At 63.2% G+C, this 26,208-nt stretch overlaps 3 protein-coding genes across 5 annotated transcripts; all 3 read right to left on the reverse strand.

Annotated features, from left to right (window-relative positions):
* Positions 1–407: 407 nt before the first annotated feature.
* Positions 408–10,068, reverse strand: HCK (HCK proto-oncogene, Src family tyrosine kinase). Of its 2 annotated transcripts, XM_064391865.1 has the most exons (13): positions 9,987–10,068; positions 8,458–8,584; positions 8,018–8,060; positions 7,659–7,758; positions 7,414–7,512; positions 7,182–7,285; positions 6,654–6,803; positions 6,232–6,384; positions 5,823–6,005; positions 5,336–5,412; positions 2,836–2,989; positions 2,481–2,612; positions 408–1,516 (listed from the first exon to the last, which is right to left on the reverse strand). In XM_064391865.1, the coding sequence occupies exons 2-13, from the start codon at positions 8,581–8,583 to the stop codon at positions 1,314–1,316; spliced, it is 1,524 nt and encodes a 507-aa protein (XP_064247935.1). In that variant the 5' UTR covers position 8,584; positions 9,987–10,068; the 3' UTR covers positions 408–1,313. The 2 variants fall into 2 exon arrangements, with proteins under 2 accessions (XP_064247935.1, XP_064247936.1); XM_064391866.1 differs by lacking the exon at positions 6,232–6,384.
* A 1,368-nt stretch (positions 10,069–11,436) lies between these two features.
* Positions 11,437–15,960, reverse strand: CCM2L (CCM2 like scaffold protein). Of its 2 annotated transcripts, none has more exons than XM_064391420.1 (10): positions 15,096–15,960; positions 14,670–14,837; positions 14,315–14,398; positions 14,041–14,200; positions 13,239–13,690; positions 13,023–13,158; positions 12,836–12,899; positions 12,476–12,623; positions 12,156–12,294; positions 11,437–11,970 (listed from the first exon to the last, which is right to left on the reverse strand). In XM_064391420.1, the coding sequence occupies exons 1-10, from the start codon at positions 15,123–15,125 to the stop codon at positions 11,687–11,689; spliced, it is 1,665 nt and encodes a 554-aa protein (XP_064247490.1). In that variant the 5' UTR covers positions 15,126–15,960; the 3' UTR covers positions 11,437–11,686. The 2 variants fall into 2 exon arrangements, with proteins under 2 accessions (XP_064247490.1, XP_064247489.1); XM_064391419.1 differs by having other exon boundaries at positions 14,041–14,224.
* A 142-nt stretch (positions 15,961–16,102) lies between these two features.
* Positions 16,103–26,030, reverse strand: XKR7 (XK related 7). Its single transcript, XM_064391422.1, has 3 exons — positions 25,413–26,030; positions 19,926–20,125; positions 16,103–19,843 (listed from the first exon to the last, which is right to left on the reverse strand). Exons 1-3 carry the CDS (start codon positions 25,835–25,837, stop codon positions 18,891–18,893), a joined length of 1,578 nt encoding a protein of 525 aa, XP_064247492.1. The 5' UTR covers positions 25,838–26,030; the 3' UTR covers positions 16,103–18,890.
* Positions 26,031–26,208: the final 178 nt, after the last annotated feature.

Here is a 26,208-nt window from a genome sequence, read left to right on the forward strand (position 1 = left end):
ACAGCTCTTCTTACGGGCGGGCCGGGGCGGGGGTCTCCGCTCCGGTCCACAGCGGGTCTCCGGCCCCGCGAAGCCGGCCGGGGAAGGGGCGGTCCGCGCCGCCATCTTTGCTGAGGGCAGCGGGCTTTGCATGGCGAGCGGGCGCGACGCCGCGGCCGCCATGTTTGGTGAGGGCGGCGGGGCCGGGAGGCGCCCGGGGCGTCCCGAACCTCCCGGTCCCTCCCGGTCCCTCCCGGTCCCTCCCGGTTCCTCCCGGCTCCTCCGAGCCCCAGGCCTGCTCAGAGGGCGCTGCGGGTCTGCCCGGCTCTGGAGCCCCCGCTCCGCGGGGCGCTGCTGGCCCAGCTCGTCCGCGTCTCCCCCGCCCGGGATGCGGAGCAGCAGGAACGGCCAGGAGAGGAAAGGTTGATAAATATTTTATTGATTTCAAAAAAAAAAAAAGATCCCAAAGCAGAAGCGATGGCGTTTGCCTCTCGGTATCAAAAATATAATCACAGGCACCAGTCTCCCTGCTGTAAGAGGTACATGGCTGTCTTAAAAAAAAAATACTGTTTACTCCTTTTCCCCAAATAACCTCATGAAATACTAAAAATAAACATCAAGTGAGTGTGCAGGGAGCACCTGGCCCTTGCTGACACTGCAAATGCCCCAGCAGACAACGAATGGTGCCTGTAAGCTTTGCCATGGCTTTGGGCTCCAGCGGTTCCTCCCAAGGCAGGTGCGGGGGGATCCTGGAAAAGCCCTGTCTGTGTCCATCTGCCCCTGGCACAGCCTCACCACACCTGCCCTCTGCACAGGGCCTGCCATGAAAACACCGGGGAGGGAAAACCAGGAGGAGAGAGGAGGGCAGGTGTTCGTGACAGCCAAACCCCAGGATCCTGTGCTGAGGAGGAGCCCAGGGCTGCACTGCAGCGTGCCCCGGGGGATCCCCTGGCAGCGATCACACAGGGAGCACAGGCACCATGGCCAGCAGCTAAGGCACCTACTTGTGCAGAACGACGTGATAAAAATCTCAGAACTATTTTAAAAATACCGATCTGGGTTTTTCCTTGCAGCAAAAGCAGGCCTGGCCCCCTCCCTGTCCATCCTCCTGGGCATCCAGTGCCCAGCCTGCCCTTCCTGGAGCCGCTGCCGTGTGGACACTGAGGCCCCTGGGAAAGGCACAAGGTGTGGGCACGTCTCTTGTCCCTCCATGGTGTGCTGCCTGCAGCCCAGCCCCTCCAGCAGGGCTGTGGCTCCTGGGCCAGGCTGGCAGGGCAAGCAGGGCACGGGTGAGACAGGGAAGAGCTGGCAGCGACCGCCCCAAGCATCCCGTGCTAGGGCTCCTGCTGGTACTGGCTCTCTGTGGCAGTGAAGAAATCCTCCAGAATGCTTTGTATGTACTCAAAAGTGGGGCGATCCTCGGGTCTGGCCTTCCAGCACCTCATCATGATGTCGTAGAGCTCCTCGGGGCAGTTTTCCGTGCGGGGCATGCGGTACCCGCGCTCCAGCGCCCTGATCACCTCCACGCTGGACATCCCTGGAAAACGGGGACAGCTGAACATCACCTGCCACCGGTGTCTTTAAAAGTCATGAAATGCCCAAACCCAAAACTTCTCTGCCTTTGGGCACTGTTTCCAGGAAGGGAAAAGTGGTTAGAGGGGCTGGGAAGGGGGAACTGCTGTTCCTGGTCACGAAACATGTGGTCAAAGGAGATGCTGGGTTAATGTGGGATGGAGTTTTGTGCCCCAGGACAGATGGAGTTTATAATCTCTTTGTGTAAATTAAAATAACTTTGTATAAATTAAAATGCTAAGTCTGTGATGAGCCATTGCTTCCAATGAAAAGTCAGTGTGAGGGCAGAGCTGCTCCTCAGAACTGCCTGTTGTGCCACCCCAGATCCTTCATGGCCCACTTGCATTTACAGAGTAATTCCCCATTGAAAAAAAGGTATCAAAGTAATTATTAGTATAAAATACAGGATGGTCTGTTGCCATGATAATTTAGGGAAAAAGCCTCTGCTAGGATTTTTCCTGTCCTGAGGAGCTGAGAGCCTCAGGAAAGAAATGTAAACAATAACTCTCTGCTGCTGTGGAAGGCCACAGGTGCATCTTCCATTGGTTCATGTGGATTGTTTTCAATCAGTGACCAGTCACAGCCACCTGTGCCAAGGCTGTGAGCAGTCACAGGATTTTTGTTATTCATTCCTGTTCTATTCTTGTCTTTGTAGCCTTCTGATCTCTTTCTCTCTGTTCTTTTTAGTATAGTTGTAATGTAGTATTTTAGTATATTATATAACATAATAAATCAGCCTTCTGATCAAAATGGAGTCAAGCCTCGTGGCCTCGCACCAGGGGCTGCAGTTTAAGCAAGAAGGGTCCCTAATGATAAGGATTTACAGGGTTTTCCCATGGAGCTGGAGAAGCTCAGGTCACATGCCTGGAGCCCAGAAGGTGGAATGTGTCTTTTGGAATCAGATAAGAGGAGGCATTTCACCTCCTTACCTGGGTAGGGGATGCGTCCATAGGTAATGATCTCAGTGAGGAGGATCCCAAAGGACCAGACATCTGATTTTATAGTGAAAGATCCATAGTTGATGGCTTCTGGTGCAGTCCATTTAATGGGAAACTTGGCACCTGGACAAAGAGATCCAATGGGAAACACGAGCTCAACCCCAGCTGCTGAGAAAGGGGTGCTGAAATATGGGGAACAAGAAACAAACAGAAGAGGAACAAGCGCAGTGATGCAAATGAGAGGAGCTTCCCTCTGCCCATGCACCCAGCACACCCCTCCCGGGGTCAGGAGCACCGTGGTGGCAGGTGGCCCTAAGGGAGCCCCCCAGCCTTCTGCCCCCAGCACCTTCCCGGGCCGTGTACTCGCTGTCCTCGATCACCCTGGCCAGCCCAAAGTCTGCAATCTTGCACACCAGCACTGCTGACACCAGGATGTTGGCAGCTCTCAGGTCTCTGTGGATGTAGTTCCTCTTCTCAATAAAAGCCATTCCTTCTGCAATCTGCCACAGGAGAACAAGGCAGATGCAAATAAGCTGCTCGAAATAACGCACAGCCCCTCAGCACCAAAAAAGGGTGCTGGCCAGCACTCAGAAAAGGGTGAAAGGAGGCTGAGCCACGGCAGGAGATGGATGTCCCATCCCTGGAAGTGTTCAAGATCAGGCTGGACAGGGCTTGGAGCAACCTGGTCTAGTGGAAAGTGTCCCTGCCTGTGGCAAGGCGTTGGAATAAAATGAGCTTTAAGGCTCCTTCCAACCCAAACCATTCTGTGACTTTCCTGCATGGAAACTGCTCTCCAAGCAGGAAATCCCTTACAGGAGAGGTTGGGGTTTAGGTGACCAGCCCAACATAACACCTTTAAGCTGCTGTGTGAGGAAATCATGTGATCACCAGAGTCTGTGGGTGTTTGCAGAGCAAGGTGTAAGTGCTTCATCCACAGCCATGAGGATGTGGAGGAGGAGTAAATCATTCTCTGCTCAGGGAAGACGTGAGACCAGTCTCTGAATACAGCCACAATGGCTCACTAATTGCTGCAGCGAGGGTCAGCATGCCAGAGCTTCCTTAGCTGGGGCAGAGAAGCATGGGGGAAGATGCCTGAGTTCTTCCAGACTAGTTTCTGAAGTCACCTCTGCCTGTGGACAGGATTCTGTGATGGCCCCTGACAATCCCCCCTCACCACTGTGCCTCCTCAAGTCTCAGTGCTGTGTGTGCAGGTCTCAGCCCTGATCGGGCAGAGGTGAGCTGGTGTGTGCACAACCAAACCCCAAAGCTGTCCTGTCACCCCACAGAATCCAGAACGTGAAGGGGCTGGAGCAGCCAGAGGGGAGATCCTCCCCTCCTTATCACAGCCCCACAAGCTGGCCCGGGTGAGGTGCAGCTCTCACAGAGCTCTCCCCTCTGAATACAGAAGTAACCAGGCAGCGCAAGAGCGGAAGGATCATTTCCATGGCCACAGATGCATTTCTGCCCGCAGTGACTCAGCCCAGCACGAGGGCCGGGCTGCTGCCTGCCCCTGACAGCCCTTCAGCCTCTGCTCCCCAGAGCTTCTCCAGCAGCCCCTCGGAGCCGTGGGCTGAGCCAGGGCTGGCACGAGCCAGCTTGCTGAGAGCAGATGGTGCAGGAGTGCACAGCTGATCCACAGAGCCCAGCACAGCCAGTGACCCGATCCCAGCCCACAGGGCTCCCATCCTGCCTTTCCTATTGCTCAGGTGCCTCCATGAAATATTTGAGCTCAGCACAAAGGGTCCCTGGGTTCAGTCCTCACCCAGGGCCACTGGAGAAGCAGCAGGGACTCAGTGGTTGTGCAAGTGGTTGCACATGGAGTGAAGTGTTTGACAGCCTGTTCCGCTGTACTCAAAGACAGCTCCTGAAAATATCCCTGAAATAATTATCTCAGTCCTCCTGGCTCTCCACTGCCTTTCCCTGCCTGTGACAGCTCTCTGGTGACTTTACTGAACCACAGCCCTCCTGTAGGCATTCCCCTGGGGCAACACAGCCTGCTATGCTCCCTCCAGGAGGCTGGGAACCATGCCTGGCTCAGCCTCTGGGGATTGGGGGCACACAGGATCATGCTGCAGGATTCCTGTTAAACCCACAGGGCTCACACCTCCTGGTGCTGTCCTGAAGTAGTGCTGGGGGTGGGGTGGGATGGGATGGGATGGGATGGGATGGGATGGGATGGGATGGGATGGGATGGGATGGGATGGGATGGGATGGGATGAGCTGGGTGTGTGGCCATGCTGCATTTGTGGGGCTTTGGCCAAGTTTGCAGGTAAAGTTTGCAGGCAACTGTCACAGCAAATCAGAAATTATAGTTACCAGTATCAATAGTTATCAATTATAGAAATTGATAACATTGCCCTGGGCTTGGTTGGGCACACCAACCAGCACCAGCCCATTCCAGGGCTGTGCAAATGTGAGCTGTGGAAACAAGCCCCATCCTCAGTGCCACTTTCTCCACAAAGCAGAGTCTCCCATGGGCTGTGAGGGCTACAGGAACCGTGGCAGACATAGAAGCACAGCCAGTCCTCTCCAGCACCTGTGCAGCTCTGCTGTGCACTGCCCAGGTGCAGGTGGGCTAGCTGAGTGCTGCAGATACTGGCGTGGTGAGGGGGAAGCTGCCACTTCTCCTTTCACACAGCCCTGCTCCTGTGAGGTCAGCGGGATGGGGATGGTGAGCAGGCAGTGGCTGCCCACAGGAAAACCTCACTGCATCTCCAGCACTGCTCAGACCAGGCTCCTGGCTGGCCCTGCACAAGCTCCAGGTAAGTTCTCAGGCTCCTCACTCACGCTTTTCAGGGGGACTGAAAGGGGCACTCAGAGCTAGGGAAGGTCTGCTCCTTCCTCACCTGGGCAGAGAAGTCAATCAGCTTTGGGAGCGGCAGCTTGTTCCCCTCATTGCTCTTCAGGAAATCCAGCAAGCTCCCTGCAGACAGGGAAAGGTGCCAGGGCTGTTGGTTTAGCTTGAGCCTGCACCCACCCTTAGGGTGGCACAGGGTCCTGAGGAGCCAAGCAGGACAAGGAGGCTCTGGACACACACTTGATCCCACTCCCATGGGTAGGCCGAGGGGGGAGCACCTCTGCAGGCTCCCTCCTGCCTTGCAGAGTGCTTGTACTCCTCTGCCCCCTCTTAGGTGTCCCTCCTCTCCCAGTGCTGTCACCACATCCCCTCTCCCAGCACCTGCCCTGGAGCTGTGGCAGGAGCCAGAGCTGCTCCCAGAGTCCTGGGAGCTGGTGCAGGGCCCACAGCCGAGCCTGGGGATGTGGAAAGGATTGATCCTGCACCATCCCAGGGAACCTGAGTGCCTACAGACATCCCTCAGGATGCAGATTGACCTTTCTCCATGAATTCGGTGATGATGAAGATGGGCTCCTCCCTGGTGACCACTGCATGCAGCTTCACCAGCTTGTCGTGCTGCAGCGTCTTCATCAGGTTTGCCTCCTGCAGGAAGGCTTCCACGGACATGCTGCCCGGCTTCATGGTCTTCACTGCCACCTTGGTGTGCTTGTTGTAGGTAGCTGGGGGTGCCACAACAGATCATTCCCACACTGCCCTGGGAGCACTGGGCTTTGGAGCCAAAGTCCCAGCCCTGCTGAGCTGCTGTGGGAAGGCTGGAGACCACACACAGCCCAGGGCTGTCCCCACATGCCCAGCCCCATCCCTCTAGCTTCTCACACACCCCTCACCCTTCCTCCTTCACCATCCTCTTCATCATCCTCCCAGCCACCTCGCCCTCACTCTCACCCATCCACACTTCTCCAAACTGCCCGGCTCCCAGCTTCCTCTCCAGGCTCAGGGACTCCCGAGGGATCTCCCAGGCATCTTTCTCCCAGGGCTTCTGTGGTTTGGGTACACGGCAGGGGTGGGTGAGCTTCTGGCACAGCCCATCGCTCTGACCTGAGGAGAGCACCCAGGGCCATCAGCCTGCCTGTCCCACTGGCCACACCGTGCTCCAAGGGGGAGTTCTGGCCACCGTGGGTGTTCAGGGACACCAGCAGCACAGCTGTGACAGCCAGCAGGCAACAGGGGAAGGTCTGGAAGGCGCTGCATGTCGCAGCCAGAGCCCAGGGGTGATGGGCAGGAGCCCCTCAGCCTCTGCACCCCGGCTGCTTGGCTCAGGGACAAAGCCCCATTTGGGAAGGGGAGCCGGGCACCCCAGGGCTCACCCTTGTAGTGCTGGACCAGCTCCTGCAGCGTGCTGAAGTTGTTTCGTGGGGAGATGTAGAAGCCGCCGCCGTCCAGAGTGCGGATCTTGTAATGCTTCACTGCCCCGCCCCGCAGCTCATCCCCGTCCCGCACCGAGAGCGAGTAGGAGCCTGCGCAGGGAGGGCTGAGCTGGCAGCTCCCCCGGGAGCACATTCCTGCTTTCCTGCCGTCCTGGGTGCACTGAGCCATCGCCCAGCAGCACCCACCCCACCGCGCTGCCAGCACCCCTTCAGCCCCAGCCCAGCTACGCCTGCACCCCAAACAGCCACAGCAGCCTCAAAGGGACACATCCCGTGGGATTCAGACATGTGGGCAGCACCATGGGTACTGCAGGGGCACTTCCAGCCGGAGCATGGCCCCCCAGTCCCTCCCTGCAGCACAGCAGATCCCCAGGGCTGGGAGGGAGCTCCTCTTCCAGGCAAGGGTGGATGAGGGAAGCCCTTTGGGCAGCTGTTCCCCACCACGGTGCTGTGGACACCCCTCCACACCTTTTGTTGTCTCGCTGTCCCTTATCATGAAGGAGCCAATCATGTTCCCCGGGCCAAGGAGCTGCCGCTCCGCGTCCTTCCTGCTGATGTTCCTGAAAAACCACCTGCAGCAGAGCCAAGTGAACCAAGGAGCGCTGGAGTGGGGCAGGGCTGGGGCAGGAGCAGGGACAGTGGCACTGGGGAGGTGTGGGACAGCATGGGGCCAGGATCTGGCACATGGGGATGGACTCACTCCTCTGTCTCCAGCGAGTTGTCTTGGGCAACGTAGTTGCTGGGGATGAAGCCTTCACGTCCTGTCACCAGCGAGCGTGCTTGCCACCATTCCCCTGACCTGTGACACAAGTGGCATTGGCTTGGCTCCTGATACCTGGACCTCAGCACCAGCAGCTCATCCAGGGCAGATTCCAGAAAAAAATCCCAACAGGGCCACACAAGGCATCAGGAGATCCTGGACAGGGGTCTGGCAGCAGCACTTACTTCTCCAGGACCTTCATCCGCTCGCCCTTCTGGAAGCTGAGGTCCCCAGCGTTGATGGCCTCGTAGTCATAGAGTGCCAGCACCAGGCTGTCCCCCAGGCCTGCAGTGAGGGAGCTCCTGGGCACCCCTCCCCATGCTGGGATGGGGTGCCCGGCCACTCCTGCCATGAACACTGGCCAGGACCCCCACAGCACCCAGCACCTCCATCTGCATCGAGTCACGTCTGGCCCTTCAGGGGAGCCCAGAGCTCCCACCCCTCCAGGACTGGCAGTGCTCACCCCGAGGTCAGAGAGGATCTGGCCACGCTGCCCCCACACGCTCCAGCCCCCCGCACCCACTTGCAGCCCCCTTGTACCTACCATCCTCGGGCAGGGGCACAGCCGTGCTGGGGACACTATTGTTCTGGAAAGGGCAACAAAACCACAGAGTGACATCACAGATGGCAGAGACTCCTTTCCCATGGGGGGTCTTGGCCCAAGGGCAATGGCAGGAGCAGGAGGGCACCCGAAGGGCAGCACTAGCACCACCTGACATGACAGCCCGCCCAGCAGCAGCATCTCTACCCCCTCCCAACACCTTCCTTTTTCTCTCCCTTTCTCTATAATTCCTGGATTTCCATCAGGTCCACTCTGTGCTTTGCCTGTGTGGCCTGGGCTCCCACCCCATAGCCAAGTCCCTGTCCCGGGGCACAGGCACTGCCAGTGCCCTCAGCTGGCTCCACTCTCAGTGCTGGTGGCACTGCTGAGGAGAGGGGCTGAACCCCCAGTGACAGCTCAGCCCTGAAATGTCTCTCACTCACCCTCTTGTTGGTGGCTGTGGGGTCCCTCACATAGTGACCCTGCTGGATGGTGGGGCCAGGATCAGGGTCAGGAGCAGTTTTTATCTTCTCTTGGGCACCAGCTTCCTTTGACCTCACACAACCCATGCTGCAGCCAAGGAAGGGGAAGTGAGGCCATTGCAACAGAGGTGAAAACCCCGCTCCAGCCCCAGTCCAGCCCTGTTCCCATCAGCTCCCACCCAGCACAGGGCCCCAGTGCCCACCCCAGTGCTCTGCTGTGACAGAGAAACTTTGATCCTCCCACAGCTTCAGGGTGCTGGGGTGCCCAGTGACACTCCAGAGGGAAAGGGACCTCCTGGAGATGTCATAGGAGGTGAAGTTTGGGGACACAACAGCAGCAGCCATGGAGCAGCTTCCCTGCCCTTGGGGCGTGCAGGACAGGGTGCAGGCACTGGGCACCACGGCAGCAGAGAGTCACGCTCAGCATCCTCTGCAAAGAGGGGTCCTGATCACAGTGAGCTTTGCTGCAGCTTGGGGGTCCCCACACAGCACCCCCCGTGCCCATGGCCCCCCATCACCACAGGTCAGCACTCCACACTGTGCTCCCCTGATCTCTGCTGGGTGGGAGCTGCCCCAAACAGCCAGTTGAGCAAATGCTCAACTTCTCCAGCACGCCAAGAAATTTAGTGGAAAAGAAAGCTGCAAGAAGCAGCAAGAGTGGTAAACCCCTTGCAAATGTACTTCCCTTGGCCAGGGAGACCTGGGCGCAGAGAAAGCAGAAGGTGCTGGTGGTGGCAGTGAAGGAGGAAGCTCAGGGCTGAACCCTCGATGTGCACAGCACAGCTTTTGAGGAACATCACTGTCACCTCCACAACACCCCATGGTCATTCCCTGTCTTTCCAAAGCCTGGGTCAGCCTTGCTCCCGAGGGCAGAGCAGGAGCAGCGGTGGCAGCCACGAGAGCTCATCACCCTCACTGGGCACAGGCTGGGGGCTGTGCCAGATCCATCCTGGCAAACCCTCACGGTGCCCAGTTTAAACTCAGACGTGGCTCACACCATCACCACTGCAGGTATTTGCTGTTCCCGTCCCTCTCAGCGCATCCAGCCCTACAGAGCACGAACACCCCTGGCGGTCCAAGGGTCATTCCCACTGGCTCCTGTGGCATAGCTGGCATTCCTGGTGTGTCCCACCCTGGAGAGCCAGGTCCCAGGGCTCATGCCGTGTCCCCAGCCACGAGAACCAGGTGGGATGAGGGTGCCTTCGTTCCCGGAGCAAGGCTGTCCGCAGCCCCCTGCCCCTGCTGCCCGTGCCTTGTCCCCGGCAGCCGCTGCAAAGCCCCCGGCAGGGACCCGCTCGTGGGAGCTGCACTGTGCCCGGCCGGGGCTTCACCGGGACCCGTGAGACTCCCGGCCATCGCCTCATCCCGGCCACCCAGGCTCCGCCGCTCTCACCGGACCGGCGCGGCGCGGGCTGGGACCCGCCGGGCTGCCCGGGGCTGCCCCGCCGCCCTCGGGGCTCCGCGCACGCCTCGCACCCCGGAGCTCTCACCCTCGCTGCCGCCCTGGGCCACGTCCCTGCCGCCGCTCCCGCTCCCCGTCCGGAGCCCGCGCTGCCGCCGCCGCTCCGCCCTGCCCGGCCGCTCTCCCGCCGCCTGCCCGGTGCGGCCACGCCCCTCCCGGTACGGCCACGCCCCTCCCGGTACGGCCACGCCCCTCCCGGTGCGGCCACGCCCCCGGCTCCGACGGGGCGGGTGCGGCCGGTGCCCCCCGCGCCGGGCTGGGAGCGGAGACACCGTCCCACGAACCGCACGGACATCCCAGCCCTGCGCGACCCCACAGCCCTCAGCGACCCCCGGCGGGTGCCAGAGCCCGTCTGTCCGTCTGCCGTCCCCGGGACACCGGGCGGGTTTGGGTCTCCAGAGCACCCCCAGGATGTTTCCCCGCCTGGTGCAGGGCCGTGAAGGGTGGGGGCACCGGGGGAGCACAGGACACGGCGTCAGCCTGGGTCTGTGTCCCCAGGAACAGAAAAGAAAGCCGTGAGCATCCGTGGTGGGGAGCAGGACATGAGGGGGTCCCGGGCACACCGGGGTGCATGGGGCTGGCTTTGTGAAGCACAGCTCAGAGAGGTCCGGGCGTCCCTGGGCTTTGTGGTGTCCCTGGGCTTTGTGGTGTCCCTGCTGGCCCTGGTATTCCCGTGCCAAAGCTCCTCTCGCTCCCTACCCAGCCCCGCAGTGTTCCAGCCTTTCCTCTGGATTGCCCGGACAACCCGGGATGGAGGCAGCATCAGCAAGGGGACCCAGGGCTCTCTGTGACCCTGACCACGGGCTGCTCGGGTTCAGGGGAAGCAGCCAGGGTGGGAGAGGGTCACGCCTCTTGAGGGTTTGCATATGTAAATTTTTTTGTAGAAAAAATAAGTTGCTCCTGTAGCCCCAGCGTCTGCTGCCCACACACCGCCCTGGGCTGCAGCGCCGTCCCGTAGTCCCCACCAAGGGACATTGGGCCAGGGAATGTTGGCTCGGGGCCATCAGCCAAGGGCCAGCAGCCGCGGGATATTGGGGTACAGTGGCCAGGGGGAATCGGACGGGGACGGCGGCCGGGGAACAGCCCCGAGGTCCACGGGGCGGCGGGGAGCGCGGCCCTGCCCCGGCGGCGGAGCGGCTGCCGGGCGGGCCCGCAGGAAGCCGGGCCCCGGGGCAGGAACTTCCCTTTGTGAAACAGCCGCAGCCGCGGCCGGACGAGCGTCGCACAAGCGTCGCAGGCAGTAGCGGCCAGCTTTCTCTTTCCTCTCCCAGCACATTCTTGCTGACCCCCTCCATTGCTCTGAGCATCCCCTGGAGCCAGGCAGGAACAGGCGGCAGCACCCTGGCCGTGGTGGTGACCTCCATGTGACACTGGAGTGGGCAGGTGCCCTGCCAGCAGCCCCCTGCCCCAGCTCACCCCCACACCACAGCAACCCCTGCACGCTGGCAGGGCCTTTCCCAGGGCACAACCTGCTCTGCTCCCAGGCCCAGCATTTAATTGAAATCTGCACAAATTACAGCACATGTGTCTCCCCCACAGCCGCAGCTGCCCTGTGATTCCCACAGCCTTGACAAGAGCTGACAGGGCAGTGCAGAGGCCTGTCCCCTCCCACAGTGACAAATTCACCCTCCCTGGCTCTGGGGCAGAGCTGGGCACCCGCAGAGCCTGGTGCTGGAGGTGCAGCACCACATCAGCGAGCAGGGAGAGGAGCTGGGTTTTGCCGCTGGCTCACAGGTAGTTGTCCTCTTCCTCCTCCTCGTCCTCCTCTTCCTCATCCCGTGCCAGCGCCTCGATGTCGTGGGTGATGTCCGTGATCATGCGGTTGAAGGACTCGGACTCGGAGCGCAGGGACCAGCTGTCGTAGCTGCGCACGGCCGAGGCCGACGTGTTGCTCATGCTGCGCTTGATGCGGCCGAAGCTGTCGGTGAGGATCCCGCCCTCCCGGATCCCGATGCTCTCCAGGAAGGTCTCAAAGTACCCGATGTCTTGGTCGGGGATGAAGGGCCTCATTCCTGCCAGAGGCACCCTAAGCCTCGGGAGGTTGCCCAGGTGGGCAATGCCAGCCCTACTGGTTTGTCCCATCCTGCCCCCAGTGACAGGGTCCTGATAGCACACCCAGGGCCAGCCCCATGTCCCCAAGGGATGCACAGCCATCACCAGGGTGACACAGTGACACAGGGAGGCTGCAGACACTCACCCAGGAGGAGGAACTTCCTGCGGTCCCCGTAGAGGCGCAGCAGCTCCGTGCAGTATTCCTGCACCGGCGTGCCCAGCCGGTACTCGCGGAGCAGGATGGCAAACTGCTGGATCTCCTGTGGTGACAGCTTGTTGCGCAGCTGCGGTGACACAGGGGTGGCTTTGGCTTGGGGACACCACCAGCACACAGCCCCCAGCCCCCCACCCTGTGTCCTGCTGCTGCTCTCTGGCACAGGGAGCCCAGACCTGCCTCCTCCCCTGCCCCAGCTGCTGGCACTGCCGGCCTGCTGCTTGTCCCTGTGCCCACCCCTGTGGCCTCACCGTCACCATGTAGTCCTGCAGCTGCTCCAGCCCTGCGCCGCTCTGGTCACTGCCACTGCAAGCGGTGGCCAGGCTGTGGTGGGAGCGGTGGAAGGAGGGCGAGGAGGTGCCGCTGTAATAGGCTTCAAAGGTCTCGTGGGAGCCATTGCTGTGGGAGGACACGGGTCAGTGGGTCCCTGCACCCCTCGTGTGCCCAGCTGCCCCCACCCACTGCACAGCACCCACCACCAGGTAGGGCTGGGGCATCACTGCAGTGGGGACTGGCACCCAACCAAGGGCAGGGGTACCCACCCAGGGGCACCCTGGGGGGCCGGTGGGACCCACCCCAGCCCAAGGGCACCCTGGGGGAGCCAGACTCACAAGGAGCTGCAGCAGCTGTAGTCAGCATCGTAGCCATATGTCCCATCTGTGCGGCAGCTCTCGCCTGGGGAGGGAGAGCTGAGAGCTCACAGCAGAGACAAACCCCCCGCGATGTGTCTGTGCACCCCCACCCGTCAGCCCCATGACACCCCACTTGATGTTCCCACTGCTGTCCTCAGCCACTCACTCCTGCTGGAGAGCCAGGGCCGTGTGGGTGTGGAGGTGTAGTGGTACCCGGCTCTGTCCACGCACTCGATGCTCTGGTCGCCGTAGATGATCTGGAACACCTGGCAGATGAGCGCGCAGGACTCCTCCCCAGCATCCTGCAGCGGGAAGGGAGCGGGCAGTGAGCGCCGGTGGGCGGGCGAGCGGCCGGGGGCTGGCACACGCGGGCACCGCTCACCCTGTTGGGCACGGCGAGGATAACGAGGTTGGAGTAAGCGTCCGGGCAGGGCTCCTGGGGGTCCAGGGGGTTGCTCCCGGCGTGCCGCCGCTCCCAGCTGCCGAAGCCGGTGCCTCGCTCCCAGCTGCCGCCGGCGGTGCCGGCCCGCCGCCGCTCCCAGCTGCCGCCGCACGGCTGCCGCCGCTCCCAGCTGCCCGAGGGCCGCCCGCGCTGCCGCCGCTCCCAGCTGCCGCCCCGCCGCCGCTCCAGGCTGCCGCCCTGCCGGGCCTCCTGCCCGCCCCGCGCCGCCCGCCAGTCCAGGCTGCAGATCGTGTGCCGCCGCTCCATCGGGCCCCCCAGCCGCCCCTCCGGCCACGAGCCCCCCGCTCGCTTCTCTGCGGGAAACGCCTCCGGCAAGCCGGGCGGGGCCGCCTCGGGGTGCGCCCCGGCGGGGACCGGGTCCACTCCCAGCCCTGGGGGAGCGGGGACAGCCAGGGCGTCAGGGCGGGGGCTGGGCTGCCCACCCTGCCTGGTCCCTGCCCCGGCCTCCCTGTCCCACCAGCCCCGAGGTGTGCAGAGGAATGGGAGTGTGGGAGCCCCCAGTGGGTTGGGGACACTCCTCCGGGACTCTGTGTAGGAGGGGATGGGGCACACCAAGAGAGGGACAACGCAGATTTTGCCGCCCTGCTAGACTCTGACACCCATCACCCCCTGTGCTCCAGCCCCTCACAGCCCCTCGGGGCCGGCTGCACCTCGGCTGGTGGCCCCCGGCCGGACCCCCGCACCGGTTTTGAGGATGGGGAGGTGCAGGGCATCGCCGCACCGGTTTTGAGGATGAGGAGGTGCAGGGCATCGTCGCGCAGGTAGGAGGCCGCCGCGATCTCGTGCGTGGGGATCCGCAGGATCAGCTCCTCGTTGTCGCGCCAGGTGAGCAGCAGGCAGCGCGCCGAGAGGCTGAGGATGCTGTCCTGCTCCGGCGTGGTCTGCAGCGGCAGCTCCTTCAGCTGCTGCAGGGACAGAGCGCGGGGGGCGCGTGGGGCACCCGGCAGTGGGGGGTACCCCGTGCCCACCCTCCGGGGAGGGGGGGCCCCTCTTACCCTGGCCGTGTCCAGCAGCTGCAGCACCTCATCCCGGCTGGAGGGGTTCAGGGACGATGTCACCCATGTCAGATGACCTAAAAACTGGAGGGGTGGAAAGCCCAGGGCAGCTTGGGGAGGTCGGGGCATGCACCCTCCCCCCGGCCCATGGCCCCAAGGTCAGGACACATCTGCCTGGGGTTCAGGGACACCCTGCACTTAGGGGGTCCTCCCTGCACCGCCAGCACACCCTCCTCCTCGCTGGGTGTTTGCCTGGGCAGGGAGGGGACCCGGACCCTTCTGGCCGCTCTGTGTATGGCTCTCAACCCCACCCCAAGCAAGCAGTGACCCCGGGCACTTTTGGGGATCCCTTTACCTTCACTTCCTTCTCCACGTAGTCGTGCAGCAGGATCTGGGGGTCGATCAGGTAGTCGGGCGGGTAGAGGGGCACGGAGTGCAGCGGGCGCCGGTAGACGCTGCTGCGGAGCGCTGCCCTCCGCGCAGCCTTCGGGAAAACCAGCCGCTTGATGGGCGACACGAAACCCTGGCAGGGGACCGGGCACGGGCACGGGTCAGCACCGGGCACCCAACCCTGGTGCCCACACACGGGGTCCGTGGCACCCAGCACCTGGGGCGAGGGGAGGCGACAGCCGAGCGCCTCTGCTGGCTCTTGGCACTATTTGCGCGGCTCCCCTTCTCCCCGCCGTGCTGTGGGAGGGGTGCGAGGCCTCTCAAACCTGTGCATCTCACCCGCTCCCACCCTCCTGGCACCCCCCCGGCCCCCGGCCCCAGCCCCACGCACCTTCTTCCCCTTCTTGGCCTCGCTGTCCATGGCAGGACGCGGTGCTGCGGCCGCCCCCTCTGCCCCGCTCGGCGCCGCGGCGCTTTCCTGTGTCGGAAACTCCACCAGGATAGCCGGGATGTGAGTTCCTGCCTCTCCTGGGGGGTGCTGGGACTGGGCTGGGCTGGGCTGGGCTGGCACTGACACTGGGACTGGGCTGGCACTGGGACTGGGACAGGGCTGGGACGGGACTGGGATAGGGGCTGAGCTGTTACCTGGCCAGAGATGGGACTGGAGCAGGGACTTGGACTGGTGCTGGGGCTGGGGTTCACACCTATACCGAGGCTGGGGCTGGGATTTGGGCAGACTGGGGCTGAAGTGGGCTGAGGTGGGACTGGAGCAGGTGCTGGGGCCAAAGCAGGTGCTGATGGTGCCTGTGGGACTCTGCTATGGAGCAGCCCCTCCTGCCCCTCTCTGCGGGGCTCTTTCCTGGGCCTGGGGCTGGTTCTGCTTCCCTATGACCCCACATCACCCCCGTCCTCATGGGGCAGCCCTGGGGGCTCCCAGCCCTCGCTGCCCACATCCTGCCCTGCTCACGCGGGGCCCTGGCACTGGGAACGGCTCTGGCACTGGGAGCAGCACTGGCAGGAGCCCACACAGCTGAGCCAGCTCTCCGTCCCCAAGCTGCCCATGGGGTCTAAACCCACCGTGAGTCTGGGGGCTGCCCGGGGGATCGGGGCCTCCGGCGGGGGCAGGGAGGAGGCTGGCCCGGCAGTGGCCGTGTCCGGCAGCTTCCTCCCCGAGATGCCGCATCCTGCCTGTGCACCCCTTCCCTGCCGGCCACCACGCCAGGGACACTGGCACCGGCCAGGGCCACCGACACCAGGCAGGCAGCGCTGCTACAGCCACCCTGCTCTGCTAATGGTGTCCCCGAGCAGTCCGGGACAGAGAGGAACCATCCTGCCCTGCTTTGGAGCCCCAGCTGTGAGCTGGAGGTGCCGACAAGGACAGGATCCCACAGGCAGGGCTTATTGAAATGAATTTAATATCTCATGTTGCAGCAAAATTAAAAATATACAAAAAGTTTGTGGTATACAAAAAAGTCTCGGGACGGACCCCGGCCTCCCGCTCGCCCCCGCCCGCGCCGAGGGTCCCAGAGAAGAAGGTGGCACACAGAGTATTTACAGTACGTGACAGCAGCCGCCGGGTCCCAGCGCCGGGGGGTCGGGGAGGTGGCTGAGACCCCGCGGCAGCCCCTGCCAGAACGAACTTTTCTCACTCCCTGAAGCTGGAGCAGCCCTGCTGCCACCCCTGGGTGACACCCCCAGGGACCAGAACCCCGCCATCCCCAGTGGGAGCTCGAGCAGCCCTGGAGCTGTGCCCATGCTGGCCCCCGGTCGTGTCCCCCGTCACGGGGACCCGGCGCTGGGTTTGGCTGCTGCTGTGGCACAGGGTGGGTGGGGACTGGGGGGTGGCCTGGGGCAGGAGTGAGACTGAGGGGTCCCCCCGAACCCCACACGTGGCCAGACTCCTGTGCCCAGAGCAGCCCAGGGCTGAGGGTACCGTGGCTTGAGTGCATAGAAAAGTGTCCCTCTGACCCACCAGCGTGGCCCTGGGGTCCCCACACAAACCCCGGCGTGAAGGGTATGAACAAATGGCATCTCTGCCCTGGGGTGGACAGGGACAGGGGGAGCCCAGAGGAGCCACCCCGTGCTGGCACACAGTCCCCAAATGGCCCATCCCCAGATCCTCTGCGAGCCAGACCCAGGGAGGAGCTGCCACCAACCTGGGCACCGCTCGGGGGCTGCAGTGACACTGCTTGATGCCTGCAGCAGTGAGCCCCTGGACAGCCTGGCACCCCGGCTGCTGCCCCCACCTTCCCTGAGGAAAAGAGACCCCAACCCGGAGCTGCCCCACACCGGGGCTGCCCCAGCACAGCAGCACACACCACAGGAGTGCCCCAGCATGACCAGCACACACCACCGGGGCTGCCGTGGTGGCAGTGGAGGAGCCGTGCAGGTGGCAGGGGCCCAGCCCACTGCCCAGCCCCAGCCATGCTCTGCACCCTCCTCCTAAAGGGTTTCCAAGGCTTCCAGTTAGCACCAGTTAGCACCAGTGAACCCAGCGACGGCCAGCCCAGCCTGCTGTCACCCCAGCTGGCAAGAAATGGGGAACAAAAGCAACGTGATGCCACCGCCACTGCCACCACGCACCCTCCCACCCGGCCGTGTCACAGGGCTGGGCAGCCACACTGGCCCTCAGGGACCCCACGTCCCAGCCGTTCCCAGGTGCAGCTCTCCCATCCCACTCCTCCCATCCTCTAGTGCCTCACACGGTGCCCCATGGCACAGGGGGGCTCTCAGTGCTGCCCACGCTCCCGGCCCGGGCAGGGCTTGGCAATGTGGCTCGGGCAGCCAGAGGCTGGAACCCTTTGGAGCCGTGGCGGGGGCACAGGGGATGCAGGGAAGGCACAGGGGCCGTGGGTGTGGGGGGCAAGGGGGGCAGCACAAGGCTGGGGGGTCCAAGAGCTCCCCTGCCCTGCAAAGCCCTGCCAGCCCCTGCACACACACACACACACACACACACACACACACACACACACACACACACCCCGGGGCAGTCCCGCCCGGGGGGCACAGGGTACATTCAGCACAGCCCCTCGCTGGGGCCGCTGGATCTGGGCAGGACCAGGGACACATTCAAACCCAGAGCCCGAGCAGCCCCACGCCTCCGGGGAGGCAGGGGCAGGGACTGGGGACAGGCAGGGACAGGCAGGGGGCACACAGGGTGAGGTCAGGGCAGGGAGGGTCCCAGCTCAGGTTCACACTGCGGAGCTGGAGGGGGTGATGCTGATGAAGGAGTGAATGGAAATGCTCCCGGGTGGGAAGGGATGCCAGCCCAGGAGAGGAGAACGGCTGGGGGTGAATCCCACTTTGGGGAATCCGGGGAACGCCGGCGGCCCCGCACAAACCCCTCAGTGGTGCCAGCCAGGCCCTGCCACCCCCGGCCCCAGCGGAGGTAGAAAATGTCACACAAAATGTCACCATCCAGGTGAAAACAAACCCAATGAGATGAAGCAGTTCCTGTGGGGATGGGGGGAGGATGGGGTGCAGCCATCCTGGCCACAGCTGGGGACCCAGCTCCAAACCAGGGGGGCAAGGTTCGTGCCCACCCACAAGGGGCCCCCCCAGGCCAGGGCCTACGCCCCACAGGATATTGGAGACCCCATGGAGTTGGGGACATGGCTCAACCCTGAGCCTGGGGGACTGAGGATGGATATGAAGGGGCTCACTTCGGGTTGGTATGGGAGACATGGGAGGGACTGGATGGACCCCGGCTGTCCCTGCCCCAGCTCCCCGGGGGTCACAAGCCCCATGCACACCCCAGTGTAGCCATGTTCCACCCCCACGGCTCTGCCGTGGCACGGGCACCTGTGTTCCTGTGTGCTGCCCGCCATGCCCCACCGTGCCCCCGGCAGCTGCCAGCCCCATCCCAGGGTGCCCCCGGTCCCCATCCTGCACCCCTGATATGGGCCACAGCACCCACCGCCTGGGCTCAGGCACCGGTGAGGTATTTTGGCAAGGACGAGCCCTGGAGGGCGCGGGGGCGGCCGCCGTCGGGTGGGACGGGTCTGGGCTGCGGGAAGGCAGCGCGGGGAGGGGATAGCACCAAGAGACCTCCCCGGCCACCGCCCACGAGATGCTTGGCATGGCGACACGGCAGCGCCGGCGAACCCAAAGGAAGGCAGACAGCTGTGGAGACACGGGGTGGCCCGGGTGGCACCGGCGCTCCCGCCGCAGCCTCACGCCCCGCAGCCTACACGGTGGTCTCGTACTCCAGCACCTCCTGCGGGGCGCCGGGGGTGCGGTACTGCAGCCGGGGGGTGGTGGGCGACGCGTACTCCAGCGCCAGGATGGTCTTCCGCAGGCGCCGGTCGATGAAGTGGGCATCCCAGGCCGGGTACTTCTTCCTGGGCAGGTCAATGCGGATGACGGGCCCCTCTGTCCGCGGGGCGCGGGCGGCCGGCGCCGGCGGGGCACAGGGTCTCACCTGGAAGACGGGCACGCAGCTGTCCCGCTCCCCCGGCGCCCCGTCCCGCTCCCCCCCTGTAGTCCGCGGCAGCGAGCGCGGCGGGCTGGTGACGGCTTCCACGGGCGAGCCCGGCACCGGCGGCGGCTCCTGGCGGAAGATGCAGCCCACGGAGCGGTGGCTGAAGATGGGGCCGTTGGGGTGCAAGAGGCAGTAGTAGATGAACATGAAGAAGATGCCGAGGGCGAAGCTGGAGCTAACCACGCAGACGAGGATTAAGGCGTTGAAGTCGGAGGTGGCCTTGCGGTCGTAGTAGAGGAACCAGAGGATGGTGAGGGCGGCGTTCTCTGACAGCGTGATGATGTAGTAGATGCACATGCGGTAGCGGCTCCGGCCCTCCTTGACGTTGAACCAGCAGAAGATGTAGATAATGCCCACCACCATGTTGTAGATGATCTCCTCCCACTTGGACATGCAGAAATCCGTCTCGCCCTGGATGATCCAGAAGGTCATGATGCACCAGTGGGTGACGATGAAGATGCCGAAGTAGAGCTGGAACACGGAGGCGAAGAGGGCAAAGGCGATGGCACGAGCGGCGATGGTGAAGAGGTGCCAGAGGATCTGCACCACGGCACCCTTGTAGGACATGGGCATCTTGTCCTCCCGCGAGTCCCGCAGCACCTTCTGGTAGGACGCGATCATCCAGGCCAGCGAGACCAGCGAGGCCGAGGCTGAGAGTCCTGCGGGGAGCAGCCATGAGAGCCCACAGCAGCCAGGCACGTCCCTCCCCACACCCCGTCCCCTGCACCCGCCGTCCCTTACCCTGCAGCGGCTCGATGTAGTTCTGCTGCACCATGATGCTGAGCTGCAGCACGAGCTGGGGCGCGCTCTTGAGGAAGGCCTCCAGCAGCCGCAGCATGCTGATGTCGGCGCTCTCGAACATCATGCGCCAGTAGAAGTGGCGGCGGCGGTGCTCGGCCTGCCAGCGGCTCTGCAGCCCCAGGTACAGCGTGCGGAGGTACCTGCGCGAGGCAGGAGAAGGGTGAGGCGAGCCCACGCTGCCAGGTGAGCTCACCCCACTCTGTCCACACCAGGAATGCCCTGTCACCTCCGCCAGCCTGTGGATTGGCAGAGGTGACAAGGCATTCACCTCTCATGGTGACCATGCTCATTTGGGACCATGGAAAGCCCCCTGGTGTGCCAGGAGCTGCAGGGCAGCAGCAATGAAGACTGCATCCCTGTCCCAGGCCAGGGCTCCAGTTTGGGAAGGGGCAGCTTGTGCAAAGCCAGCTCAGCACCCCAGAGCCCTGGGCCATCACCACGCTGCCCACCCAGCCACACAGTGCCTACCCACCCATCACCCCAATCCTTAACCACCCATGCAGGGTCTGGCTTCCCCCAGCCAGGGATCCCATCCACAGCTTCATTTCCAGCCACCCATGGATCCAGGCTGCCCCAACCCAGCACCACATCCGGCTGCTTCTCAAAAGGGATATTTTGGTCCCAGCTGGCGCAGAGCCCACCCTGCTTCCTCCTGCCCCGGCCAGGATAGAGGAACCAGCTGGTTGTGCCGTGCTGCCCACAGGAAGCTCCTGGCGCTCATGCCGGCGTTGCCTGGGCTCTTGGCAGGGCTGAGGGTGCAGCCACACGCTGGCCCCGGCCATCTGCTCGTCGGCTGGGGGTCAGTGGAGTGTGCGTGGCACCGACGCACGCCCGGCTGAGTCACCGCCACCAGGGACCCTCCCCACGGCACCGCGCCAGACCTGGCACCACGGGAGGGGACACGGGGCTGGCCAGGCAGGGCTTCCCCGGGCAGCCCTGCCTGCACCACGGCCAGGGCTCTGCTGGCCAGGAGGAGAAGGGAGCCGGGTGAGGAGGAAAACAGGTGCAGCAGGAGGACATCAGGCCACAGATTCCTCCCAGAGAATAAAATCCTCTGGCAGAGCAACGGCTTCTCCATCAGCTCCAGAATGTGCTGCCAGACAGCTCCATCAGCCCAGAGCATGGGAGAAAGCCTGATCGCAGCACTTTCAGCTCATCCGTCAGCAGGAGGAGGCAGCAGCCAGCCCTGCTCCCGCTGCAGGGACAGCAGAGTGCTCCCACCCCTGGGGCTGCACGGCCCTGAGAGCACAGTGAGGGCCATCAGCTGGGGCCACCGAGCCCTCAGGACACCCTGCTGCCATCTGCTCTGCCCTGCCAGCCCCACTCCCAGCCCCCACCGGCTTCTCTGTGCTGGTGTCAAAGTGACGTTTTAACCTCCACCTCCGGGGCAGCACCTAATTTTAGCCTTTGCTGCAGCCTGTGCCTCACTGCTTGGGGTGGGGAGAGGCTGTGGCCACCTGGCTCCTGGCTCCTGGCACAGATCTGCATCCCAGTGCCACCTGCTCATGGCAGCCAGGCCAGCGCTGCCACTGTGGCACCAGCAGGGCCACGGCCCCTCAGAAGGGCCTGGTGAAGGACCCTCCTCTCTGGTGGGGAGCAAACCAGTGGGCAGCCCAGGGGTGGAAGGCACAGCATAGGGGAAACAACAGGGGAAGCAACGTCAAGCCCTGGCTGCTGTAGGGCATCACTGCTGCCCCAGGGTGCCCATGCATGAACCAGGCTTGGGAGCTGGTGACCTCATCCTGTCCCTGTAATTAGTCTTGATAATTGGGCTCATCAGTGATCCCACTGTCCACGGCACAGAGCAGCCCCTGCACACACACGACAGAGCCCCAGCCCTGGGTCCTGCACTGTTCAACAAGTGACCCGTGGCCTCCCCAGCTTTCAGCAAGGGCACAATTATCCCTCTGTCTGCCAGCTCCATAGGTCTCATTAAAATGAGATTTCATCTCCCATCAACTCTCCCGAATGAAATGTTGATTCTTATTTGTTCTGCATTTGATCATGCCGTGGCGTCTCAGCCCAGCGAGCGATCCCGGCGCTGCCAGCACGGCGGGCGCTCCCCAGCCCCGCGCCACGGCAGCTGCACGGGAAACACAGAATCAATCACTTGAAAAAAAAATCATTTAATTTTCAAAAAAACTGATGATGAGGCAGAAACCGACAGCGAGAGCTCTCAGGGCTAATTGCTCCCTCCTTTGTATTGCAAAGAGTGATCCAACAAAAACCCTGCGGCAGGAAGGTTGTGGCTTGGTTGGGCACTGGTTTTGTCAGAGCCCCACTACAGCTGGGTTTGTCACCAGTGTCACTGTTTGCCCCCAACTCCCAACTACTGAGACCAGCTCTCAAATGTTGGAAAAAATGAATGAGGAGAAAAGCCCAGCTGAGGTTACAAACAAATCCCCTAATCATCATCCTCAGATGGAAAGGGATGAGGGACCCTCTGGTCCCAGAGTGAGCAATAGGAAGTGTGATTTTCCTAGAAGATAATTTGGGATCTCATCCCTTAATCCTGTATTTAAACAAGGAGAAAATTGCTTCTCTGTTACAGCCGTTTTAATCCCTTACACATCCTACCAAGTCAGGTCATCAGGGAGAGCTGCACATGTGCCCATGTCACTGCACTCACTGTCCCTCCAGCCCCACACCCCGAGATGCCCTGGCTACTCGGGGCAGATGGGAGGACCTGAGGGCACCTCTGCTCAGGGAAAGGCTTTGTCTGGCCCTAAAAACCCCTTGTCCTTTGCAGCAGGGCCAGGTGGGGACTGCCAGCACTGGGTCCTGCAGCAGGACAAGCTGACACCCCAAAGCTGGGTGCTCCCAGGGCTGGGAGGGCTCCTGGCCCCACACAGACAGAGCAACGATCTATGGAGCAGAGTGCTGGGGAAACTGCAGGTCCCAGCTCATGAGCCCACCCAGGATGACCTTGCCCCCTGGACTGCTACCAGACTGGCACCAGGACCGAGGGGTGGCACTGGCTCCCCAGGCCAGCAGAGGATGGGGGTCACAGGCTGATGGGGGCTTTCAGGAAGAGAGGGAATGGTTGGTTTGTTCCCAGTGACTCCAGGCAGCCAAACCATGGGTGACCCTGGGCTAACACAGACACAGGCACTGATAGGGCTGTCCCCAGCCCAGTGGGACCTGCAGCACACCCTGGCCAGCTGCCAGCCCACGGAGGTGGCAGGGGACCCTGACACACTTCTGGGCAGGAGGCACACTGGCATGAGCAGCACCCCTGCCCTGCAGAGCTGTTTTGGTGAAGAACTGGGGACTTTGTGAGTGCATAACAATTCCTGAGCTGCAAAACCATCCAAGCATGGCCCACAAGCACAGTGGTGGTGTGGGACCAGCTGGGGACAGGCCCTTGCTGCTGCTGCTCACACGGGCACATGGCCATGCCACCAGCAGCATCTCTGGAAACCACCTGTGATGGAGCTTGTGCATGTGCACCATGAACATACCAATGACAGCTAACTTCAACAGATTTAATTAGGGATAGCCACAGAGCCAGTGCTCAGAGCTGTTTTTGCAGTGGGAAGCAGCTTTCTTTTTGGGGATTGGGGTCTTTATCACAGGTGGGGCTCGGGACTGTGCAGTGAGGTTGGTAGAGGTGACATCTGCAGAGGTGAGGGAGGAGGCAGGTTAATCAGGAAAGGGGAGATGTTTGGCAAGGGACACAGTGCTCTGACCAGAGAAAATCCTTTCTTTCACCTGCAGCATTTATCCAACACTTCTTTAACTGCCTCATCCTCCTGCACCGGATCCAACCCCACTAATGGATTTAACAAACTGCATTTAACTGGTCACCCCAACTAATCCCAAATCCAGAGATTAGAAAGAGCCTCAGCTGCTGCTTGAGACCAGCATGTCCTGGAGGGTGAGTGCTGAGAGTTACCGCTTTAATTGGCTTAGGAGTCTCCATGGCACAGCCGATGCAGGAGCTGGACTGACACCCCCAGGAGCAAAGCTCAGCTCCAGCCTGGGCCGGGATCAGGTGTGTCAGGATCGTGCCAGCTGCAGGCAGGGCCAGAGAGCTCCTGTCCTCTCCCTCACCAGCTCCCCTCGCACACCAAAGCAGGTTTTGCACCCACCCTGCAGCCAGAGTACCCTGAGTTGTCAGGGGGACGGGGAGGGCAGGTGTGCTGAGCACGGCACACGCTGCCCTGTCAAACAAAGTTAAACACCCGCAGCATCCCAGAAGGAGCAGCACAGGAATGAACATGCAGACACCAACAGGGAACGAGCAAAGAGCCTCTACCACAGCACCCGGGAGGGGAAACAGGATGGAAACCCGAGCAGGGAGTGCTGCCGGCTCCAGGCATTGTTCCGGGCACTGCCTTTGTCTGCCCTCCCGGCACCGGCTCCTCCAGAGGCGCTCGGTGCCAGCGCCCGGCTCCTCCCCAGCGCCTGGGGCTGCAGCTGGGAGGGCGCGGGGCTGGGTCCGCGGCACAGCGGAGGAAGGTGCCAAGAAAACATCACCTTGTGCAGCTGGGGGGTCTGTAGAGAGGCGGATGAAGGGCCTTGAGCTCCCCCAGCCTGTCTGTCTGCTGCTCACCCTGCCCATGACACCAGCCTGTCCCCAGGACTGGGATGGGGCAGCAGCAGAGCCTGGACAGGCTGGGAACCACCAGCACCTCCTTGCCCACCACCCCACATATACAGGACAGGAGCCTGAGGTGTTCAGGGCCCAGCATAATCACTTCACACCCCCAGAACCACGCTGCCATGGCCAGGCAAGTCCCCAGCAGGCCCAGCAGCACCTGGCAGCAGGGATGGCAGGGCTGTGGCACTGAGCTGGGCTGTGGCTCCTCACCCACACCCACAGCTCCTACCCACACCCACAGCTGCTACCCACACCCCCTGTGCCCACGGCTGGGAGCTCTCCTCCATCACCCATCTTTCTGGGGCTGCAGAGACACTGATCCCTGTGCCTCCCCCAGCTGCCTGGGCCCCTGCTTCACCTCTCATCCCCACCCATTTGCCCATGCCTTGCCAACCCCTCCTGAAGTCTCCATGCTGTTATCCCCACCCATGTCCCTGCTGCACTGTGCCGCTCCCTGCAGGCCCCGCCTGGCTCCGTGACCCCCGTGTGCCCCCCTCCCCCTGTGCCTCCAGCCTGCCTGAGCTTTAGCAGATGGATCAGGCCCTGCAGCAGCCCCATCCCAGCCCCCTGTACCCTCACCCCAGGTACCCTCGCACCTCCAGACCTGCCCCAGCTGCAGCAGGTGTGTCAAGCCCAGAAGCATCCCCATGCCCTCAGCACCCCTATCACCCCGACACCCCCACGCCCCCTGTACTCCCATGCCTCCCATACAGCCACACCTGCCCCATGCCATACAGCCTCAGCAGGTGGATCAGGCCCTGCAGCCGCCCCATCCCCGCTGTGCCCCCACCCCCCGGGCACCCCCCTGCCCGGTACCCCCGTACCTCCAGACCTGCCCCAGCTGCAGCAGGTGGATCAGGCCCTGCAGCAGCCAGACGCAGAGGCGGCAGCAGCCGCGGGGGCCGCTGTCCTTGGTGCCGCCGCCGCTGTCCTTGGTGCTGGCGGCGAAGTCGTAGACGAACCACCTGAGGCTGAGCATCTGCACCACGAGCGAGGGCAGCAGCACGAAGAGCAGCGTCAGCCCGAACCACCAGCGCTGCCCCCGCACGTAGTAATGGGCCGCCAGCCACAGGTCCGAGGCACCGTCCGCGAAGCAGACGAGGAGCGCGCAGAACACCCAGCAGCCGTCCCGCAGCCGGTACCGCCGCGCCGGGGGCTCCGCGCCCGCCTCCCGCCGCCCGCCGCCGCCCTCGGGGCTCTCCAGCAGCACGGCCGGGCCGCCGCCGCCGCCGTCCGACTTCGCGGCCATGTTGTCGGGGGAAAGGAGGAGAAAGGAGGGAGCGGGAGAGACTTCCGGAGGGATGGAGCCCGCCCCGGCAGCGCCCGCCCCCGCCGGCCTCGCCCCGCGCCCGCCGACAGCGGCTCCCGCCCTCCCGGCGCCGGGAGCCCGCGGCGGGTCCCGCCGCTCCCCGCCGGAAGGGGCAGCCGCCCCCCCGCCGGCGCCGCGGGGTCCCGCAGGAGCGCTCGGTGCCGCCGGGCCCGCCCCGCGCTGGGAAGGGCAAGCGGCCCCTCCCCCGACCGGCCCCCGCCCCCGGGCCCGCCGGTAAGGGCCGCCCGGAGCCGCCGAGCCTCGCGCGGGGCACCCCAGCCCGGTGCGCCCCAGCCCGGTGCGCCCCAGCC

The sequence above is a fragment of the Passer domesticus genome, chromosome 16, assembly GCF_036417665.1.
Source record: "Passer domesticus isolate bPasDom1 chromosome 16, bPasDom1.hap1, whole genome shotgun sequence".
NCBI lineage: Eukaryota > Metazoa > Chordata > Aves > Passeriformes > Passeridae > Passer > Passer domesticus.

What these genes read in the sequence shown, in the direction of transcription:
- CCM2L (XM_064391419.1), bottom strand. Translation starts at nt 15,125, where the DNA reads ATGGACAGCGAGGCCAAGAAGGGGAAGAAG. An exon ending in TGCAGGACTACATGGTGACG is followed by an intron (nt 12,295 to 12,475) that starts GTGAGGCCACAG and finishes GTGTCACCGCAG; the next exon opens with CTGCGCAACAAGCTGTCACC. An exon ending in CAGGAAGTTCCTCCTCCTGG is followed by an intron (nt 11,971 to 12,155) that starts GTGAGTGTCTGC and finishes TGCCTCTGGCAG; the next exon opens with GAATGAGGCCCTTCATCCCC.
- XKR7 (XM_064391422.1), bottom strand. Translation starts at nt 25,837, where the DNA reads ATGGCCGCGAAGTCGGACGGCGGCGGCGGCGGCCCGGCCGTGCTGCTG. An exon ending in CAGCTGGGGCAGGTCTGGAG is followed by an intron (nt 20,126 to 25,412) that starts GTACGGGGGTAC and finishes TGCCTCGCGCAG; the next exon opens with GTACCTCCGCACGCTGTACC. An exon ending in CTACATCGAGCCGCTGCAGG is followed by an intron (nt 19,844 to 19,925) that starts GTAAGGGACGGC and finishes TGCTCCCCGCAG; the next exon opens with GACTCTCAGCCTCGGCCTCG.
- HCK (XM_064391865.1), bottom strand. Translation starts at nt 8,583, where the DNA reads ATGGGTTGTGTGAGGTCAAAGGAAGCTGGTGCCCAAGAGAAGATAAAA. An exon ending in CGGATGAAGGTCCTGGAGAA is followed by an intron (nt 7,513 to 7,658) that starts GTAAGTGCTGCT and finishes CTTGTGTCACAG; the next exon opens with GTCAGGGGAATGGTGGCAAG. An exon ending in GTTTGGAGAAGTGTGGATGG is followed by an intron (nt 6,006 to 6,231) that starts GTGAGAGTGAGG and finishes TGGCACCCCCAG; the next exon opens with CTACCTACAACAAGCACACC.